The 22,922-nt window shown below is 42.5% G+C and overlaps 2 protein-coding genes and 1 non-coding gene across 3 annotated transcripts in view; all 3 read right to left on the reverse strand.

The window, feature by feature from the left end:
- Positions 1 to 501, reverse strand: part of RAB37 (RAB37, member RAS oncogene family) — a 69,967-nt gene extending 69,466 nt beyond the window's left edge. Inside the window, exon 1 of the mRNA XM_061174821.1 lies at positions 430 to 501. Coding sequence (XP_061030804.1) covers positions 430 to 501 — 72 coding nt within the window. The remainder of the gene's footprint in view (positions 1 to 429) is intronic.
- Positions 502 to 14,468: 13,967 nt separating this feature from the next.
- Positions 14,469 to 14,983, reverse strand: LOC133079987 (adenosine 5'-monophosphoramidase HINT1). The gene has a single exon (XM_061175759.1). It carries the CDS (start codon positions 14,970 to 14,972, stop codon positions 14,592 to 14,594), a length of 381 nt encoding a protein of 126 aa, XP_061031742.1. The 5' UTR covers positions 14,973 to 14,983; the 3' UTR covers positions 14,469 to 14,591.
- Positions 14,984 to 15,055: 72 nt separating this feature from the next.
- LOC133081027 (U5 spliceosomal RNA) lies at positions 15,056 to 15,173 on the reverse strand. The gene has a single exon (XR_009698699.1). It is a non-coding gene; the product is annotated as a U5 spliceosomal RNA (small nuclear RNA).
- Between the last annotated feature and the right edge of the window lie 7,749 nt (positions 15,174 to 22,922).

Consider the following 22,922-nt stretch of genomic DNA (forward strand, 5'->3'; position numbering starts at 1 on the left):
CTATGTTTAACTTCAGCCAAGTTGGCCAGGAACTCAGATATTTGACCACAGCTACCAGACTTAACGGGTCCGGAGCTTGTGAGGTAAGGGTGGGAGGACAAATGTAGCCTCCCACAAGGGTTACGGAGGGCAATGGTGCTCGAGGTTCACAGGGTTGAGAGGCAGGAAGAGTGAGTGAGAAGGGGACACAGGTGATTTAAATGCATGAACCAAGCTCCTGACCATCTGAACCTCTGGGGGCGGCCCCTCCCCCGCCTTCAAGCATCTGTTTTGAGCAGCAAACAGGATCACGCAGAAAGCGTTCTCCAGGCTCACAGACACAGGCTAATTTCTCTTTAAGTTCCAAAGCCAAGCGAGGGGAACGGAGAGAACTGGTGACGGCGCCCTCTCCCAGGATTGAGATGGGGGCGGGGGACTAGAGATCCTTACCTTATGCAGGACGTGCTCATGGAAGTCAGGGCCAGCTCCCCCCTGGTAGGAGTCGAGTCTCTGCAGATCCATGCCTGGCTTGGAGCCCGCTGGTCCGCACTCTCCCAGCGCTCTGCGTCAGTGCTCCCAGAAGCTCTGTCCGGGCTCTGCGGGGTGCAGCCGGCTCCGGTCTAAGCCTCGCGGACCGGACCGCATCCGGTTCAGCACTGGACAGCTCCCGCAGCCGCTGCGGCGCGGTACCCTGAGAGCAGGCGAAGGCTGCTGCCCTCCGCAACCGCGGCGTGTCAGCACCAGGAACAGCGATACAGTCCCTGCGCGCCTGGGACCAGAGTTCTGTCCTAGTCCCCTGTCTCGTGACTCCAGGATGCTGGGAGGGACGCCAGATTTTAATCTAGCCGGTGGCCCGTGCGTATCTCATTCAGCTACCGGATTCCGGAGCCTCAGCGACCCAGCTGCGTTCTCCGGGTATTGCGGTCCCGGGAGCTCACCGTTCCTGATTCTTAGTGACCGAGCATGCCCGTCACACCACGCCGCTCAACTCTCCTCCCGCGGTTGCAGAGGCAAAGCCCTGCGGCGCTGGAGCCACTGCTCTTTTGGTCTCTGGACAGTTCCCTCCAGTAGGTATGAGGTCGACAGGTGATGGCCCAGAGGGGTCCCTGACGTTTCTGAAATATTTTTCAAAATCTTGCTTCACTGCATTTTCCTAGAGGGAGGGTCCAGAGCTTAAATTACACTCTCTAGGATGCATATGTCCCCCCCAGAGTTAAGAACAATTGTCTTGGGAAAGGCAGAAGGATTGTTTGGTTAAGAGCACAGGCTCCAGAGTTCAAATCATGGCTCTGAAAGTTATAAGTTGTGTAACCTTGGACAAGTTACTTAACCTCCCCTAAATGTCCACAAAATGCAAATAATAATAGTACCTACACCATGGTGTTGTTCTGAGGATTTAATGAGTTTATTTACGTAAAGAGCCTAGTACGGTGCCTGACGCATGTTAGGAACTCAAAAAATGTTAGCCATTGTGCTCTCTGGGCAAGGGGATGGGAGCTCTGTCTACCTCCCCTAAACACCAGGAGAGTCCTGCTGCTGGGACCACCAATTTGCAGAGTTGTATTACCACCAGGAAAGGTGAGCATGAAGATGACCACCATTGGAACTGGGAGCTGAGACTGTGGTCTCAGAGGTTTTCCTAATATGATGACCTTGACATTCAGCAGGCAGCTACCTCATTAGACACAAGTCCTATCACCACTGGCCTCTAGAGTCAATATTAATATGGAGGGAAAGGGCCAGGCCTAAGTTTAAAAGGGTGCCTTTTACATCTGGGCTTCAATTCCTTTTCTGGCTGGGTAGTTTTAACCAAATCACTTAAGTTCTCTGGGATTGCTAACATTTTCTCATCTGTAAAATAGGTAGAGCTATGTGTGCCTACCTCATTGGGTTTTTGTGAGGAGTAAATGAGACAATTATGTGAACATCTTACTTTCTTTTTAAACTGTAAAACAAGTTTCACTTACCAGGTGCTAGTATTACTGGAATCTCTATACTATAGATACTCAATAAGTATTAATTAAATGAACAAAGCCAGGGAAACTGTGTTTGTATGTATGAGATTCTCAGTAGTCCTATGGGTGGGGTTCTTAACCTGAGGTGAATAGATGGACTTTAGGTGAACTGTGAAACATTGTTTGATGGAACAATGTTATGAAAAGTTTTGCTTATGTGGATTTTTATGGAGAGAAGTCTCATAGATTTCATTATGTTTTCAAAGTTGTCTAGTCAAAAAAAATTTAAGGGTCAACAGCTTAAGAGAAACTCTCATCATAACTTTTCCCTGAGCTTCCTCATCATCCATGACTACTGTAGTTAAGAAGGTTCCAGAAGCCAACAGCTGCTTTGCCCCAAACTTTACATTCCTGGGAAGGGTCACCACTTCTTGGGGTCTGGTTCTGAGCGCTGAAGGTTCATAAACATGATTCCATCTGTTTGCTCAAGGCTTATGGAGAGCACATAATGGAGGATCTGAACTGATCTGGAGTTGATGATGGAAGACCTCCCTGAGAAATGATGTTTAAGCTGAGATCTAGAGGAAGAGTGGGCATCAGTCAGGTGAAGGAAGTGGTGGTGTGTCTCTAGGCACATTGATCAGCATGTGAAAAAACTTCACGGTGGTCAGGAGCTGAAAAAAAAAGCCAGTCTGGCTGGAGTCCAGAAAGGGAGGGGAGAAAAATGACGGGAGACAAGTCTAGAGAGGTAAGGACCAGATCTGTGGGCGAGGTTTTGGACTTTATTCTAAGCAATTCAAACCATGGAAGGACTTTAAATAGGGGAGTGACATGGCCAGATTTGAGTTTTAAAGATACTACTCTGGCTATTGTGTAGAGAATGGATTAAGAGTCAAGAATAAATGTGCTCATCTTTTTATATTGATTTTAAAATCTCTTTATATATTAAGGACATTAATCTTTTATGTCATAAATATTTCATTATTTTCTGTGGATTGTTTTCTAATGATTAACTTTGTTTATGCTTTTATTGTACCATATTAAAGTTTTTAATCTTTAAGTTTGGATTAAGCATAAGTAGGTGTTAGCCAGGCAGAGGATATCAGAAAGTGTATTGTTGAGCAAACAATATAAGTAAAGAAAAATAGATATTCTTTAGGGACTGTGTCCATTAAAATGTGATAGGATGATAAATTGATTTTCTCTATTCTAGGGCTATTTATGTTCAAATAACTAATACTATTAATTTAGAATTTCAAACTTTATAATTTCTTTTAAAGTTGTTAAGGTGTGTTTTATGATTTATCTTGCTGAACATTCCAGGTGATCTTGAGAAGAATATGTATTTTGTTGTTGGATGGAGTATTCTATAAATATCAATCAGATCGGACTTGAGGACACGGGGAGGGGGAAGGGTAAGCTGGGACGAAGTGAGAAAGTGGCATGGACTAATATATACTACCAAATGTAAAATAGATAGCTAGTGGGAAGCAGCCGCATAGCACAGGGAGATCAGCTTGGTGCTTTGTGACCACCTAGAGGGGTGGGATAGGGAGGGTGGGAGGGAGAAGCAAGAGGGAGGAGATATGGGGATATATGTATATGTATAGCTGATTCACTTTGTTATAAAGCAGAAACTAACACACCATTGTAAAGCAATTATACTCCAATAAAGATGTTTAAAAAAAAAAAAGATGTTTAAAAAAATATATCAATCAAATCAAGTTGATTGATAGTGCTTTTCAAGTCAACTATATCCTTATTGATTTTCTGCATGCTAGATCTATCCGTTACTGACAGAAGGTTTTGAAACCTCCTACTATAATTGTGGGTTCGTCTTTTTCTCCTTTCAGTTCTATCAGTTTTGGCCTCAAGTATTTTGACACTCTGTTTTTAGGTGCATACACATTTCTTGGAGAACCGACTCCTTTATCGTTTTGAAGTGCCTTCCTTTATTACTGACAGTTTTCTTTGTTTTGAAATCTTCTTTGCTTGAAATTAATATAGCTACTCCAGCTTTCTTTTGATCAGTGCTAGCGTGGTATAACTTTCTCCATCCCTTTACTTTTTTTCTTTTTTTAATTAATTAATTTAATTTATTTATTTTTGGCTGCAGTGGGTCTTCGTTGCTGCGCGCAAGCTCTCTCCAGTTGTGGCGAGCGGGGGCCACTCTTTGTTGCGGTGCGCGGGCCTCTCACTGCGGTGGCTTCTCTCGTTGCGGAGCACGGGCTCTAGGCACGCGGGCTTCCGTAGTTGTGACTCGCGGGCTCTAGAGCGCAGGCCCAGTAGCTGTGGCGCAGGGGCTTCGCTGCTCCGCAGCTTGTGGGAACTTCCCGGACCAGGGCTCGAACCCGTGTCCCCTGCATTGGCAGGCTGATTCCCAACCACTGCGCCACCAGGGAAGCCCTCCATCCCTTTACTTTTAGCCTATTGGAATCTTTATATTTAAAGTGTGTTTCTTGTAGACAACATATACTTAAGTCTTTTTTTTTTTTTTTAATCCACTCTATCTCTGTCTTTTAATTGGTGTATTAAGCCATTCACATTTAAAGTGATTGCTGATGTATTTGGGTTAATATCAACTGTGTTTGTAACTATTTTCTATTCATCGCCAGATGCTTCTTGCTTCTGCATTCTCTGGTTTTAAATGAGCAGTTTTATATGATTCTTTTTATCTCCTCTTTTAGCATATCAATAAAAAATTCTTAAAACTTTTTAAGTGGTTGTCTTAGAGTTATCAGTACTGTGTGTGTGTATATATATATATATATTTTTTTTTAAAATATTTATTTATTTATTTGGCTACACTGGGTCTTAGTTGTGGCACATGGGATCTTTGTTGCTGAGTGTGGGATCTTTAGTTGTGGCATGCGGGATCTTTTTAGTTGCAGCATGCGGGCTCTTAGTTGCAGCATGCGAGACCTAGTTCCCTGACCAGGGATCGAACCCAGGCCCCCTGCAATGGGAGCGTGGAGTCTTAACCACCGGACTGCAAAGGAAGTCCCATCAGTACTGTATATATTTTTAACTAAACTAAATCCACCTTCAAATGATACTATCCCTGCTTCAAGTGTAGTGTAGGACCTTAAAAACAGTATTCTCAATTCTTCCCTCCCATCCTTTGTGACATTGCTGTCATTCATTTCACTTATCCATGTGCAATAATCATTAAATACATTGTTGTTTTTGTTACTTTAAATAATTATGTTTTAGATCAATTAAGAATAAGAAGAATAAGATTTTATTTTACCATCATTTATTCCTCCTCTGACACCCTCCCTTGCTTTATGTAGATCCAAGTTTGTGAGGCATATCATTGTCCTTTGCCTGAAAAATATCTTTTACCATTTCTTGCAAGGAAAGTCAGCTGACAATGAATTCCCTTGGTTGTCTGTCTAAGAAAGTTCTTTATTTCTTCTTCATTTTTGAAAGATAATTTTGTTGAATATAGAATTCTAGGTTGGTGAGTTTTCCCCAACTAATTTAAATATTTTATGTTACATTCTTGCTTGCATACTTTTTGATGAGAAGTTTGCTATAATTTTTACTCCTGTTCCTCTATAGGAAAGCTACTTTTTCCTCCTTTGGCTTCTTTCAAGATTTTGTTTTTGGTTTTCTTCAGTTTGAATATGATATGATTAGATATAGTTTGTTTGTTTTGTCATGTTTTTGTTTTTTGGCCTTTATTGTGCTTGGGTGTTTTTTTTTGCTGCACCATGCAGATTTTGGGACCCTAGCTCCCCAACCAGGGATCGAACCCTCACCCTCAGCAGTGAAAACGTGAAGTCCTAACCACTGGACAGCCAGGGAATTCCCTGTACTTAGTCTTTTAGATTTGGTTTCTGTCATTCATTTTGGAAAATTCTCAGCCATTATTACTTCAACTATTATTACTTCAAATATTTCTTCTGATACTTTCTCCCTTTATTTTTCTTCTGGCATTCAATTCACATGCATATTACATCTTTAAAAATTATTCTACAATTCTTGGATTTTCTGTTCTGTTTTTCTTTTCATTTTGTTTGGGAATTTTCTATTAACCTGTCTTCAAGCTAACTGATAATTTTCTTAGCCAGGTGTAATCTACTGATGAGCCCATTAAGGTCATTCTTCGCTTCCATTACAGTGGGGTGTTTTTTTTTTTTCCCTGACTTATTTCTCTTTTTTTCCATTACAGTGCTTTTGATTTCTTTCTACTTACATTACCTGTCTTGGCATGTTGCCTACTTTTCCCATGATATCCTTGAACATATTAATCACAGTTATTTCAATTTCATGTCTGATAATTCCAAGATCTATGTCATATCTGAGTCTGGTCCTGATGTTTACTTTGTCTCTTTAGACTGTGTTTTCCCTTGCCTTTTAGTGTGCCTTGTAATTTTTTGTTGAAAGCCAGACAAGTTGTATCAGGTAATAGGAATTGAGGTGAACAGGTCTTCAGTGTGTGGATTTATGCTACTCTGACTAGGAGTTAGGACTTGTTCAATGTTTGTTGTAGCTATGGGTGCCAGAGACTTTAGAATGCTCTAGGGTCCTTGTTTTTGTCTCCTCTCTTGACATTGGGCTTCCCTAAGTACTTCTACATCAGAGAGTCTGTGCCTTGCAGCTCTTTCAGCTGTAATCCGCCATTACTATATTGGAACCCTGTTGGTGCGGGAAAGGGGGATGTTTCATCATCTTCCAGTTAAATCTCTTTTAATGGGTCTTTTAGTGGGTCTGTGTCCCTGGCTTGTGACTTCACCAATGTTCTTCTTGCTCAGATTTTTACCTGCCTTAAGTGACACAGGAAGGCTAGAGGGGGCTCAAGTGAGAGGAATGCCCTCCCCTCATGGCTTTGGGACAAGGCTCAGGTACAGTCTTCTCTCTGCAGATGAGGCCTTTGTTACAGCGAAGGCTTTGGGCATATTTCACAAGGATTGCTCTTTCCCTCCCCTTGCAAGAGCCATGAGGATATTTTTAAATCTTTCCTGTGAGAACCTGGTGGGTTGTCTGGAGGTCAAGTCTGTGAAAGTGTGGGACCCTCCTAAGACTGTGGCTCCCAGGAGTTTCACTCTCACATGAGTCCATGTTCAGCCTCCAGTAGTTCCTCAAAATTACTGTTGCAGGAAAGGGGACCCCTTCCAGGGCCCGAGAGTGGGCTCTTGTCTAACACTCGGAAATGAATTGTCTGAGGAGACACACGTGCTGACAAAGCAAGAGAATTTATTGGGAAGGGGTGCCTGGGCAGAGAGCAGGAGGATAAGGGAACCCAGGAGAACTGCTCTGCCACGTGGCTCGCTGTCTCGGGTTTTATGGTAATGGGGTTAGTTTCCGGGTTGTCTCTGGCCAATCACTCTGACTCAGGGTCCTTCCTGGTGGTGCGTGCATCACTCAGCTGAGATGGATTCCAGCGAGAAGGATTCTGGGAGGTTGGTAGGACTGGTATCTCCTCTCTCCTTTTGACCTTTCCCGAATTCTTCCGGTTGGTGGTGGCTTGTTGGTTCTGAGTTCCTTACCAGGACCTCCTGTTGCAAGATAGCTCATGCAGATGGTTACTGTGGTGCCTGACCAGGGTGGGTGGTTTCAGCCAGTGGTTCCCCTAACATTACCATTTAAGAGTTCCTATCAGTTCATGGCTCCAGTGCCTTTTGCTCCAGGGAAGCTGATCTCGGCCGCGACTTTCTGGATTCATCTGTCTCTCCAGATTTCAGGGTAGCAGTTTTCCCTGCAGACTCAGTTCTCTGATGGGTCCAAGAAAAGCAGTTGATTTTTAGTTTGTCCTGCTTTTTCCTGTAAGGGTGGAAGTGATGACTTCCAACTCTTACCTATCAGAGTTAAAACGAGTCCTTCATTTAGATTTAGAGTATCATCTTTCCTGGGAAAAATACCAAAAAACAAAACAAAATAAATACAAAAATCAACCAGCCATACAAACAAACAAACAAGTTTGATTTTCCAATCTCTTTTTCTGGGCTTCATGCCTTCTGGACCTTTTTGTAACATTTTAAATCAACGTAATAATTTTCAAAGACACCTTATTCTCACAGTAATTACATTTTGGATTGGTATGTTTTTAATATTTGGAGCTGCTCAAGTGTCATTGGAAAGTACATTTGTTACTTGAAAACTGGGTTTGCCTCTTGAGCGGGTGTCTAAGAAAAGACACAACCAAGCCAAAGTGTGGGAGAAGGAAGGATTTATTACTTGCAGCAACTAAGGAGAACACTGGGGATCTTTCCCAAAGCAGTGTCTCTCCGAACAGCAAAATTGGGAAAATTTTAAGCTAAGGGTGCATGCATGTTCATGAAGGGGCTTGAGCAGAGGAGAATTCAGCATAGAACTGGGTCGACAGAGTCCAGGCTCTAGTTGATTGAAGTCATGATGGTCAACAAAGGTCAGCATCATCATTCCTTAGGTTCCTGTTAGTCTGGTGGTTGGTTGCTTAAGGGGGTTTGGATCTTGCAAAACAGCTCAAGAACGTCCTTTAGGCTAATCTTTACCTTCAAAACAGAACTGGGAGTCTTTGTAACTGATATATTGCCTCCGATATGGTTAAGTTATCTCTCTGGGCTGGTAATAGCTGTTTGTTCTTACATTCTTTATTCCTCTTAAAATCATTAACTACTGAGAACTATTCTGCAAGGGTGAGCATTGTGGTCAGGCTTAGGTCACAGAATGACTTAGGCCTTTTTTATGTCAAGAAAGCTATGTCTGGTTCTCTTCCTCTGGGGACCCCCAACCCTATCTGCCTACACATTAGCAGACCTATCTCAGGATAGTGATTCATTTTATGGAGATTTTTAAAGTGACATTTTCTTACAATGCAATGAAATAAAATTCATATTTTATGGCAAGACAAGAAAAATTCAGATCTAACATATTTCTCTGCCTGTTTGGGTCTCCTCCCTCCCTTTTAGTATGTATCATGCATCTGCGTTACCCAGACCTCCTTAGACAATAACATTCCTTCCTAATCTTGTAAGTGGTCACGATGACCCATTACTCGCTTTGTACGTGTAGATCTGGATTGTGTAAACTATCAATACTTCATTTGATGTATAACCCTTTGTCTCAGAAACACATATAACAGTCCTCAGAGCTTTCTGAAAGACTGTCTCCCAGGTTATAATCCTTAGATTGTCTTGAATAAAATTATCTGTTCCTTTCTTAGATCAACAAAGTCCGTGTGCAGCAACGAAGACCCAACGCAGCCAAAAAAAAAATTAAAAAATAAAAAAAAATTTTTTTTGATTCAGTTTTTTGTCGACAATTGTCTCCATGTGCTGAGGAGGTAATTTATTTGCACGTGGACTCTCTGACGCCATGTTTCCTTGAAGAGGCAGAGAGGCAACTACACTGCAAATCCAGCTTTGTTGCCAACTGCTTATTCCCCGTTCTGGGGTCTGCCTCTTGGTCCAGCTCCCTCTGTGGGAAATGGAGCTAGAATTCTACTAGGGCATGTGGTTCTCAGAGTCTCTTCTTTCAGCCCTTGATTTCAGGGTCAGTGACTATTTGAATTTTCTGTGCTCAGTTTCCCTTCCTTATCTCTACACAGCTCCAGTGATCAGCGGTGTTGGGTTATGTGGGTTCAGTTGCCTTTGCTTTTGTGGTTTGCAATCCACATTTTTATATTAATGGCAGGTTACGTCCACCCTGAGAAATTTACCTCTATCAGCATCTCCCTGTTAGATGGGATTCTTACGAGCACTCATTTACATTTTAATAGGAAGCTTTCAGTTCTTTGGGAAAGACAATCACTTTTGGTGGATTCCCTTTCCATATCTGTCATGACTGAACTAACGACATTCAAGAATTTTATTTTTTTCACTTCATTTTGAAAGTTTTAAACAAAGCAATAGGGACTTCCAGTGGTTAAGACGCCACGCTTCCAATGCAGGGAGCGCAGGTTCGAACCCTGGTCAGGGATCTAAGATCCCACATGCCATGTGGCGTGGCCAAAAAACCCAAAAAACAAAGCAATAAATGCCTATAGCCAAAACCAGAATGGTATACTAAAGAAAAAAAAATAGAAAGGAAAATAAAGTGGTGAGAAAGGGCTCTTCTCTCCACTACCAATCTCTCTCCTTTAAGGCAAACCCTTTTTAGCTCTTTCTCGTTTTTAGTTCCTACGATGTTGATTTTATGCTTATCAACTACAGGCACTTGCTGTTGACTTGTACCCCTATATTTCCCCTGCTTATCCTTCTTGATATAGTTATGCCACTGTCTTTCGTTCTTTCACTAGTTAACTCTGCCATTTCGCGTAACAGACTGAAACCTCCATTTCTTGTTTCATTAATCGTAGATTGTATCTTTTTAGTCCACAAGATGTAAGACGAATAATTAGCACCCCCATCCTTCCTTTCACTTCTCTTCCCCTTACATTTCCCAACCTCTATCAGATATACTTTTAAAAATAGCCTTTTAGAATTATTTTATGCTTATAGAAAAGTTACACAAATAGTATAGAAAGTTCTTTTATACTCCCAGTTTCCCCCAGTTATATACCCAGTTTCCCCTACTATTAACCTTTGCACATTTGTCACAGTTATGAACCAGTATTGATGTATTATCATTAACTAAAGTCCATACTTTGTTTGTATGTCCTTATTTTTTAACCTAATGTCTTCATTCTGTTCCAGGCCCCAATCCATGGTATCACATTATATTGAATTGTTATGTTTCCTTAGGCTTCCTCAGACTATGCAAATTGCTCAGACTTGCTTTATTTATGATGACCTTGACAGTTTTGAGGAGTATTGGTCAGGTATTTTGTAAAATGTTTTCAATTTGGATTTGTCTGACGTTTTTCTCATGATTAGTGTGGGATTATGTCATTGTCAATTTACCATATCAAGAGAATGTGGTATCAGTATGACTTATTGATGGTTTAAACCTGGATCATCTGACTGAGGTTGTGTTTGTCAGGTTTACCCACTGACATTTATCTCCTCTTTAACATCCTTTTTTTTGGAATACTTCATTCTTTTCTGGAACTAAGATTCCTAGGATTCCAGGGTCCTAGCTCTAGGGTTATCTTGTATGTTTCTTTTTCCCTCTCTTTTTATTGAAGTATAGTTGATTTACAATGTTGTATTAGTTCCAGGTGTACAGCAAAGTGATTATATATATAAAAGCAGATTCTTTTCCATACACATTATTGCAAGATATTGAATATAGTCCCCTGTGCTATACAGTAGGACCTTGTTGTTTATCTATTTTATATACAGTAGTGTGTATCTGTTAATTAGGGTTATCTTATACATTTCTACCCCAGACTTAGAATCAGTCATTTCTCTAAGAACCTCTGGTTCCTTTTGTTGGAGAAAGTATTAGGAACAAGATCTGGGTGCTTCATATGTTCGTTGCTACTGAGATATTGTCAGGGGTACTTTTAAAAAAATAATTAATTAATTTATGGCTGCATTGGGTCTTTGTTGCTGCGCGCGGGCTTTCTCTTACTGTGGCGAGCAGGGACTTCTCTTTGTTGCGGTGTGTGGGCTTCTCATTGCGGTGGCTTCTCTTGTTGCGGAGCATGGGCTCTAGGCCCGTGGGCTTCCGTAGTTGTGGCACGCGGGCTCAATAGTTGTGGCTTGCGGGCTCTAGAGCTCAGGCTCAGTAGTTGTGGCGCACGGGCTTAGTTGCTCCGTGGCATGTGGGATCTTCCCGGACCAGGGCTCGAACCTGTGTCCCCTGCACTGGCAGGCGGGTTCTTAACCCCTGTGCCACCAGGGAAGTCCCTGTCAGGTGTACTTTTGCTTTTAAAGTTTCTCAACTGATAGAAAGAATGTATTTTATGTAATCATAGTAATATAATATGTAACTATACTATAATCTTTTGTGATTCTTTATAGACTTATTCTAAAATTTGAATCCTTTTCCAAACGCTGGTATTTAAACTGCTATAGGTAGGCAAATACAGTTTACTCACAGAAGCAGATAGTACATTACGATTATGTTTTCATTTCATTTTCAAACGCTTATATCAGCAAGCTCAAAAAAGATTATTCCTATAATACCCCCATTGCTCAAAATCATGCATTGTTTTAATATGTACGTGGTTTTTTTGTATATTTGTTGTCTTTTCGCTGATGTTTATGATTGCTTTTCTTTTTGCTTGTTGGAAGAGGAGATACATTCCTTTTTTTTATTATATCTCCCAGATTTTCCATCTTTTTTGCTTTTCTTTTTCTGCGGTATTCATTCCATTCCTTTTTTGAATCTCAGTGACTTCCTGGTCTGATATGGACTGGTTTCTTTGTATTTAGATAATGACTTTCTTATATTTATTTCCTTTTCCTTGAGTGTTTAATTGCTTTTAAAAATTGAATTCTGGGCCTTCATCACATGCTCAAGGCTGGTTTTCCAAGTTCACTTCTATGCTCTCTCATAACCTCTCCGCTCTAGGACTTTATTTTCCTGCTCCAATCTGAGCTGGCTGCTTTCTGGGCCTGCTGCATAGCTGTCACTAGGGTGTTTTCTTTCAGTTTTATTCCCATGTGGATTCCATATTCCACGTGATTCATACCTTCCTCCTCTTTCTTTGTTTACCCCCTCATGAACTTGGCTTACTTTTCTTGATTTACTTCTCGTGAATAAGTATTTGAGGAAGTTACTTGAGAATGTACTCAAATAACTTCTTAAGAAAGGGAGCATGGGAGGTGAACTTCCTGAGTCTTGACATATCTGAAAATGTGTTTGCTCTCCTCTTACTCAATTTCAGCTGAATTTGGAATTCCAGGTTGAAGACTATTTCCCCCAAGTTTGAAGACATTACTGCAGTGTCTTCAGGTACACGAATCAGAATTAGCATTGCTAATTGGAAGTGTTGCCAACAGAAAGTCTGTTGCCAGACTAATTCCTCAGCTTTGGAAATGAGCTGTTTCATTATTTGTTTTTTCTTTGGCAGCTTTTAGGATCTTGTCTTGATCCATGGTTTCCTGAAATTTCACATTAATTTATCTAATTGTATACCTTTTTTTAAAAAAATATTTATTTATTTGGTTACACCGGGTCTTGGTTGCAGCATGCGGGCTCCTGAGTTGCGGCAGGAGAGCTCCTTAGTTGTGACATGTGAACTCCCAGTTGCTGGATACACATGGGATCATACTCCTAGGCAAGGGATCAAACCCGGAACCCCTGCATCGGGAGCACCGAGTCTCACAAACTAGACTAGCAGGAAAGTCCATCGCTAGATCTATTTTTTTTTTTTTTTTTTTTTTTTTTTTTTAGCGGTTATCTACCTGATTTATTAGCACTAGTTTGATGAAATCAATGGGAAAGTTAATATGCCTAAGGAACTAGACTCAACCCTCTTATATATAATACAAATGCTTCTCTCATTATTACATTTTATACAGTGGCACAAATCCCTCCAAAACTCATCCCCCGCCCCAGAACTTCCCTCATAAAAAAGTCATAAAAATACGTAAAGCCATAAAGTATTAGGGGAATAATTTCTTTTATAAATCCTCCTAGGGTAGGAAAGGCTCTTAAAAATATGAACTAAATTAAAAATTGATACATTAACTATATAAATATTTTAAACAAACACCATAAACAAAGTAAAAAAATGACAGTTGGAAAAAACTCACTTGTAGGACATATACAGCCAATTTCCCTAATCCACCCCCTCTAAATTTTTTAAGTCACTAATAAAATTAAAAATTTAGAAGAAAAACAATTTGCAATAAAATGTGTCAAAATCTACTAAAATGGTCTTAGGGATTAAAAATGGAAGGAACCCATAAACACAAAGAGAATGAGAGAAGAGACAAAGCAGGCAAGAAGTATTAAATTTTAGAAGCTGGAAATGCCTACATGAAGGAAAGCAAAGAAGCAAACCTGTTTGCCCTGCACAAACTTAGAAAGGCTAGGGTGCATGGCAAGACCAAAAAAAAAAAAGTTTTGTTGTCAGCCTACATAAGAACTCAAACCCTGAGATTTCCCCCCAACTCTACATAGCCAGAGTCATGCATAACCTAAAAATTTTTGCTAGTGTGCACATACACATTCACAACAATGAGTTTTCAATTTGGAGAGTTAATTCTAAATAATATATTTTCAAGTCTTTATAATAAATAGCATTAGGTAACAAGGAAACATCATTGTATGGCTTCACATGGTCATCAAAGATTCTGTGACAAATCTACTTTCACCCCTTCCACACTACCCCAGTAGTCCAGGAGAAACACGTGAGCTGGACAAAAAGCATCTTTGCTAGACCCACAACTGTCATTTTCTGGATCAATCACATCACATACTCCTTTTTTCTTAGAAAATAAGAGAATTGGATTAGAAAATCTTCTCCTGGACTAATATTTTACCCTAAAAGGATATTTCAAAGCTAAAGCTAATTTTATGAAATTTTTAAATTTGTCTTCAAAGATCACTCACACCATTATAGCCATGTACATATGCTGAGTCCTCCGTGGGGAGAAAAAAACAAAAACCTCCCAAATTATGAACTCTACCTTCAAACATTCCAACAAATATGTTTTTTAAAATAAGTCAAATACAGAATTCAGACCATGCAACAATGTCTTTTATTACGTATGGGTTTTTAAAATTATTTCTGCAATCTCTCCATACACAGGCAAAAAAAAGTATTGTTTTGCATATTGGAACTTGCAGACCTGATCACTGCATAGAGAAGGGAAAATGATCCCTACAACACACTTAACCAGGAGGCCAATTCATCTGCCGACCTCCAAGAACATGGAGATGAACATGATAGACAGACTGTCCCCCATCTGAACCTTCATTCACCACCATTCGATAACCCTTCTTCAGGCCCAGATCAGCAGCACATTTCTTGCCAACAATCATTAAATGTCCAAGAAGACCTTCATCGTCATCTTCTGCTGCAGAAATCTGGGATATATGTTTCTTGGGTATCACCAGAAAATGTGTTGGTGCTTGAGGGGAAACGTCATGGAAAGCAAGACACTGGTCATCCTCATAAATGATTTTGGCTGGGATTTCCTTGCGAATGATCTTCCCGAAGATCGTGTCGCCACCAGGCCGAGCGGCCTGAGCCTTAGCGATCTCATCTGCCATCTCAGCCTCCCTCCCGCCTAGATCTATTTTTATCACAGAAATATCAGCCTTGTTTATTCCCACAAGGCCTCCATGTGCTGAGGAGGTAATTTATATCACCTCAATATCAAAATATTGAGGCAACAGTCATGCTTTTCCCTCCCTATATGAATCTTTAGTAAAAAGCAAAAGACTCATTCAATTATGAAGAGAATCATGAGTATAGATTGTATACCTTTTTATATCTACTGTGCTAGGTGCTCTGTAGACCCTTTCAGTTTGAAGATGTGTGTCTCCTTTTTCTTTGGGTAATTCTCTTGATTTAACCTTTTTCTCCCTTTAACTATTGATATCCAGAATCAACTCCGTGATGATTTAATGCTGCAAAAAGTTGTGAAAGGAGGAGATGGGATGACCTTTCTAGCATTAAAGATGCAGCAACATCTCTCCCCTAGTGAAGGGCTTGGCTCAGTTCCCGTGATCAAGCTCTGGGCTCTTGGCGTGAGTGAGAAATACATTATAGGAAGGAGCAGCCTGTACATGTAGCCACCTGTCCTTTCCCCCAAATCCACCCCCTCCCCCAACAAGCTTGGATGAGGATGGAGGTTATGAGTCATATTGACCTAGGAGGAACAGCGGTGCCGTCTCCTTCCTTGGGGCTTTGGAGAAGATCATTCATTCATTCATTCATTCTTAGCCAGGCACTGTGCTAAGTGCTGGGGAAAAACAGATAATAGAGCCTCTCGGTTTCTGCCTCTGAGGAGCTGACAGTCTACTAGGTGTGACTAACAGTTACAGAAAGAGCATACCATGTGATAAGGGCCATGATGGGATGTCAGGGAGACAGTGTAGCACTGAAGTCAGCAGCCTGAATCCCAGCTCTGCCATTTGTTATCTGGACGACTCTATTATTTCACTTTGCTAATCTTCACTTTCCTCTTTCATGGGGTTGTCGTGAGGATTAAATGAAATAAGGCATGGGAAATGCTCATCTCAGTACCTGGTAAATATTGAGAATAATAATATTGAGAATAACATGTGCTGCTAGTCTGGAGAAGATGGTGATCAGCTCTCTGCCTGGAGATGAGGAGGAGGGTGGGAGTCAGGGAGGGTTTCATCCAGGAAGGGATCTCCAAGTACTGACACTTCCTTCCTGAGAAAGACCCCCAGGGACTTCCCTGGCAGTCTGGTGGTTAAGACTTCGCCTTCCAATGCAGGGGGTGCGGGTTTGATCCCTGGTCGGGGAACTAGATCCCACATGCCTCGTGGCCAAAAAACCAAAAAACATAAATCAGAAGCAATACTGTAACAAATTCAATAAAGACTAAAAATGGTCCATATCAAAAAAAAAAATCTTAAAAAAAAAAAAACGGCCCCCAGATGGTATCTTCCCTTGTCCCAGAACTCCAAAGAGTCACATTTTTGACCATTGACAAGAGCCTTGCATGAGGGAAATTCACTCTAAGGCCACTGGGGTAGCTTAACTATGATACCAGATTTCTGCTGCCTTGGCTTCTTTATTGGGTACTTTCTGGGAGATGCAAGGATGAATAATGAATGAACCTGCATTATGATCACCATCTGCCAGACTCTTTTGCAGGTATTGTCTAATTTAATCTAACCCAATAATCCTCTGGAGGAGGCTACTCTTCTTCCGGTTTTATGGATGGTGGACGTGAGCTCAGTTCAGGGACATTAAATTAATCACCGACGTCATGCAGATAGCAGACAGAACTGAGATTTGGTCCCTGCAGTGTGGCCACAGGCTGATATGCATTTCACATCCTGCAACTGCCTCATTCGCGTAGAATCATCAATCAAGAATTGTAGGGGGGGCTTCCCTGGTGGCACAGTGCTTGAGAATCTGCCTGCTAATGCAGGGAACATGGGTTCGAGCCCTGGTCTGGGAAGATCCCACATGCCGCGGAGCAACTAGGCCCGTGAGCCACAACTACTGAGCCTGCGCGTCTGGAGCCTGTGCTCCGCAACAAGAGAGGCCGCGACAGTGAGAGGCCCGCGCACCGCGATGAAGAGTGGCCCTCGCTTGCCACAACTAGAGAAAGCCCTCGCACAGAAACGACGACCCAACACAGCCAAAAATAAATAAATTAATTAATTTAAAAAAGAAAAAAGAGAAAAAAGAATTGTGGGGACTTCCCTGGTGGCGCAGTGGTTACGAATCCGCCTGCCAATGCAGGGCACACGGGTTCGAGCCCTGGTCCGGGAAGATCCCACATGCCGCGGAACAACTAAGCCCGTGCACCACAAGTACTGAGCCTGCACTCTAGGGCCCACAAGCCACAACTACTGAGCCCGCGAGCCATAACTACTGAAGCCCGCGCACCTAGAGCCCGTGGTCCACAACAAGAGAAGCCACTGCAATGAGAAGCCCGCGCACCGCAATGAAGAGTAGCCCCCGTTCACCACAACTAGAGAAACACTGCGCGCAGCAACGAAGACTCAGCACAGCCAAAAATAAATAAATAAATGAAATAAATTTATAAAAAGAAAAAAAACGAACTGTGGTTCAGGAAGGGACCTTAGAGATTCACTCAGTGCTTTAAGTTCCGTCACTGGGAACACTCTCTGACATACACTACTTTTTCTAAGTTCCAACCTTTCCTGCCACTCAGCCAGGGTCGGGGGAGGAAAAGCTAAGGGGGTCTGCCTCTCTAGAGGCACAGAAGTGCTGGTGGTCTTGCCGCACCCGCTCCAGCACCCCCGCTCCTGGCACACACAGGGATTGCCACAAAGTTCTGAGCAATGTCCCTGTGCCTTTCTTACCTGGAATCTGGGCAAGTGTGGTAACCCCCAGGGGCTGGGACCCACAAGCCGGTGGTCCTTCTACTGGGTGGGTGCTGCCCTGTCTTGTGTACAGGCCGGCTGCACAGCCCACCGGACCCTGGAGCGTCCAGGCAGGCTCCCTACTGAGCTCAACGTCCTTCGTAACTTACTGCCTCCTCCTTGTGGACATTTGTCCCCAGCGGGCTCACAGAAGCTGGCAGCTGTGCTGTTGGAGGACTGTAAGGTCAGAAGTCCCGGGGGAGATGCGGGGAGATGGGCTGCGTTTGCCCAATAGTCAGGCAAGACGATGAAGGGGGCGAAGTTTCCCTGCGCTTCACTCGGCTACCCTCTCTGCTCCATGTCTTCCTGCTTGTGTAACTTAGGCCCCTTTGCACATAAGAAATATACTTTTAGGAAGTGAAGTCATTTACATCTTAATATGCTTTTCAGTGCACATATCACCTTTTGGGAAGGGATTTGTTCTTTAGGCTTCAGCCTTGGCTGTGAGAATTAACAAAAGATTTTATCCATAGTTAGCAGCAGGTGTGTGTTGTACATCTCTGTGTAGGAGGCATCATATTTTTTTGAGGGTCTTTCTTTGCTGAAATCACACACCACCTGGCCATGATCCTATGCCAGCAGGCCCTCTTACGCAGCCTACCACCTGCTTGCAGTGATCAGCAGATTCAGTTTCAGGTATTTTTCAGAAGAGGCAGAAGGTACTCTGGGCTCCTATGTGCTCCCTCTCCTTTGTGATTTTCTCCTCAAGGCACACAACTGAACGTCAAAACTGGGAAGAGGAGAATTCAATCCCTCCTTCCAAGAGCTGATAATGCAAGGATCCTAAGCTATTTATTCGTCTATTAACCTATTTTTTCTTTCAGTTGAACTTCAGGGTGCACAGAATTGGGATAATCAAAATAATTGAATTCTAGCACATTCATCATTCATCCATGAATGATTCCCTCCCTCCCTCCCTCCCTCCCTTTCTTCCTTTCTTCCTCCCTCCCTCCCTTCCTTCCTTCCTTCCTTCTTTCATTATAACGCAATAAGAAACTGTAAACCCAAACCAAAAGCTAGGACCTTGACAATGACCTATATTTAATCATATTCCCTCTACCCATCCCACCCATACTTTTGTCTCCTGCATCTGAGGTTATGATCATCCTGATTCCTGTGTCCATCACTTCCTTCTTTCCTTTTTTAAGATAGTTTTGTTGCACCTATATGCATTTCTCACAATAAGTTTTTTATTTTAGTTTTTTTTGACTTAAGATTATATTGCTAAGATTCTTCTACATTTTTGCTTTTTGCTGTCATTTGTTGTTTTGACTGCTGTGTACGTTTGGTTGAATGAATAGACCACATTTGTTTTTATCTGTTTTCCTACTGAAGGACACTTGGGCTGTTCCTGGTTTTTATCTGTTGTGTGCAGCGCTGCTGTAAACTGTCTCATAAATGTCTCCTGTTGTACATGTGCAAGCATTTCTCTTTATTTCTCCATCTGAGAATTATTTATTCAAACCCACCGCATGTGCTGCCCTGGTCGTCGTGGAGAGTGTGGCATTCCTCACCTCAAACCTTGTTGGGGGGATGGAGCTGCAGGGCGCTCTGCTGGAAAGGGCTGTGACATATTGAGACAAACCTGGGATTTTGGTTCAGACAGACTTGATCCAAGGTCCACCTGGGTCACTTACTAGGTATGTGACATGGAGCATTTCTTGACCTCTTTGGATTTCAGTGTTCCCGTTTTTAAAATGAGGAGCAATAATATTGCCTCACAGGGCTGTGAGGAATAAATGGGATAAGCACTGCCTAGCACATAGTAGGTACTCTCTATATGCTTATTCTTTCATTCTTCATTTATATCAACCCCCAGGTGCTATCATTATTCCTATACAATATCATATATACTGTACATCTACTATAATACTATGTTGTTATACCTAGTATCAGAATAACAGAAATAAAACATGCAATTCTCAATTTAGAGGAATTTATGATATATCTGAGGATTAAAAATAACATGCAAGAAACAGTGAGACATCAAAGCATAGCTGGAGATGCAGAGCTGCCTGAGAGTAAGTACGCCCCCTTGAGGTAACACGTCAGAGTTCACACTGCGCTAGCCCACTCCACTTACCTGCTTATGACCTCAGGAACCTCACTTTGCTTTTGGAGTCTCTGTTTCCCTGTGGGGGTTAAGAATTATCCTGAGCTCTGAGGCTTTTGTGTGATTAAATGAGATAATCCATAAATCCCTGTGCCGGTGCCTGGCTCACAGTAGGTGCTGCTATTAACCTGGGGTGTAGTGTGAGCTCCTTACACAGACCGAGTGTCCACTGGGTGGGGACTCTGCAGAGGAGATTCAAATCCTGGATTTGGAGGGAGGGAGTCTACTAATAGTTCTCAATACAGACTTCAGATGAGTTCCCTTGGAACTGGGGGGACGGTTGGGTGCCCTTATCAAAAATACAGATTTCAAAAAAAAAAAAAAAAAAAATACAGATTTCCCCAAACTGTCTGAATCAGGATCTCTTGGGGGGTAAGGCTTGGGAATTTGCATTATTATAAAGTTCTATGACGACTCTAATGTGAAGACAAGTTTAGGAACTATGGGATGGGGTTGGGTGGAGAGGAATTAAAGGAGAAGAAAGGAAGAGAGGAAAGGGAAAAGGAGAGTCGGGGTAACCTTCAAGTTAATGGTTCAACGTGGAGTATTTTTGATTCAGAGGGAACATTTCTTTACACCTGATAGTTTAGAAGTGGGAACAGATAGGAGGTCTTATTTCATCTCTCTGCTCTAAAAACCAGGCATAGACGGGGACAAAAATACTGCACTCAACAGGGAGCTTGTGACAAAGGACAGGGACTTGTGACAGTCAGGTGAGTATCAGCAACCTGACCCCTCCCAGCCATATTTGAAGTGAGGTCACCAGGCAATGGCTGTGGCTGAACTAGAGGGGGAACCTATTTCCAAGACAAGCTCTGAGGATGGGACTTTGGTCTCATGTTCTTCCCACCTCCAGGAGGCCAGTGCAGGTGTCAGAGCTATTTTGTCCTGTCCTATCAGCTACGACATCATAGTCTGCCAGGTGATCATTGGCTGTGAGACACACTAAATAAAGTCAGCCTGGAATAATCTCCCAGAGTCTGGTACTGTCTATGTCTGTTATATATCAAGTCATTACATGACCTCATTGACAGCCCTGCAGTTTTCCCATAGCACAAGCATGGAAAAGGGGAGATCCAGACTCCAGGGACGGGTCATGGGGACAAGGGGCAGCCAACTGGATGTTGCAGTTGTCTGGAATTGCTGCTTGATCCAAGCAATGACTGTGCTTAAAAACAATTCAAATAGAGATTTGTTTCCTTCGGTGAGCTGGGAGAGAGTCTTGGTGGGAATGGAGGTAGATGGTGGTAGACATAGAAGCAGAGAGCTTTTCTTTGTGGAAGGCCCTAAGAAAGGGGCTGGCTGAGGGGGGCTGGCTTCTGTGACTCTGTCGTCTCCTTCTGGATAATTTACATCTTTATATTGCATCCACCAGTGGGGAGGTAGTAGAAAGAATGGGTGAGAATATGAGTTTTGGGTCAGATCTGTGCAATTTATGATAATAAATATTAGCTATTATTATTAGAAATAGTTTATTATATTGCACAGCATAAGCATTTAATGTGGTGGCTGATTTCATAATGGGAAGTTGCCCGCAAAGGGTTTAGTGTCAAGGGGTATCGATTCCATAAGCCCACGTGGTTCAGGTGGAGGGGACTGTCCCCTCACCTCTGCCACTTCATCTCCCACTGCTTTTCCACCCTTCCTTTCTAAGTTCCTCAAGAACTACACTCATGGTCTGCATTGCCTCATCGACAACTGGCTTCCACTCCTACACCTCCACTCACTGGCATTTGGATAAATCACAAATGACCCTTATGCTGCTAGATCCCAAGGCCATTCTTTGCATATTTTATTGGACTCCATGCTGTTGGTTTCTCTGTCCTCCTTCAAACCCTAGTCTGCATGGCTCCTGTGACCCTGGGCTGTCCTGGTCCCCCACCTACCTGCTTTGTCACTCACTTCCTTCCCTTCCTTTTGTCACTCATTCCCTCTTTCCCTCTTCCTTTCCTTCCTCTTTCCCTTCCTTCTTTCCACTCTTTACATTTCATCTTCCTGCTGGGTTCTGTCCTCCCTTTCTTCTTTTCTTTCTGTACACTCACTGGGTGATCTCAGCCACTGTCGTGATTCAAGTCTCACTGCTCTTGGCCCCAGATATCCCCCATGGCTATAATGGAGGAAGCATGGCATCACTTATTTATTTATTTTTTTGTGGCATCACTTTTTTTTTTAACATCTTTATTGGAGTATAGTTGCTTTACAATGGTGTGTTAGTTTCTGCTTTATAACAAAGTGAATCAGTTATACATATACATATGTTCCCATATCTCTTCCCTCTTGCGTCTCCCTCCCTCCCACCCTCTCTATCCCACCCCTCTAGGTGGTCACAAAGCACCGAGCTGATCTCCCTGTGCTATGCGGCTGCTTCCCAATAGCTATCTATTTTACGTTTGGTAGTGTATATATGTCCATGTGTGGCATCACTTTTAAAGGACCCTGCCCACCTGGCCACAGTGGAACAGTCCAGGATGTGCACCTGATGAAAGCCAGGCCAATCTCAGTTCTTCCCAGGATTTCTTATTTTCTTTTAACTGAGACTCAGTAAGGGAGTAAGACTCTCTCTGGGAGTAAAACCCATAAGATCGTAAACTTGGGAGAGGTCAGTGGCTGTATTTTCCTTCTCTTGGAAGAAGCCAACTGTGCCCAGGGAGCTGGGCTACAAAGGGTATAGAGTCTTTTGTCTGCGTGTCCTACTTTCCCCATTAAATTGTTAACTCCTTCAAAGCAATACCCATGCCAGCTTCTTCATTGCCTACCTCAAAGCCCCCAACACTGTGCCTTATTCTCTGGACAAATTATGATTCAACAAAGATGCAGTGACAAGGCACAGGCAATGAGCACTTTTGGTCTGTGTTGAGAATCCACCCTGGACCCAGAACTTGGCTTGGGCTGAAGAGAAGGCTTCTCAGGCATTTTTGCTTATCATGAAAGCACTGGCTTTTGTTTTCCCTCTTATCTCCAGAGATGCTTTCAGCCTCGTGAGAGGCAATCATCAATCAACATTTACTCACCAG

Source organism: Eubalaena glacialis, chromosome 19 (genome assembly GCF_028564815.1).
Source record: "Eubalaena glacialis isolate mEubGla1 chromosome 19, mEubGla1.1.hap2.+ XY, whole genome shotgun sequence".
Taxonomy (NCBI): domain Eukaryota; kingdom Metazoa; phylum Chordata; class Mammalia; order Artiodactyla; family Balaenidae; genus Eubalaena; species Eubalaena glacialis.

Bases quoted from the DNA above. Each gene is read 5' to 3' on its own strand.
- LOC133079987 (XM_061175759.1), bottom strand. From the start codon at position 14,972: ATGGCAGATGAGATCGCTAAGGCTCAGGCCGCTCGGCCTGGTGGCGAC.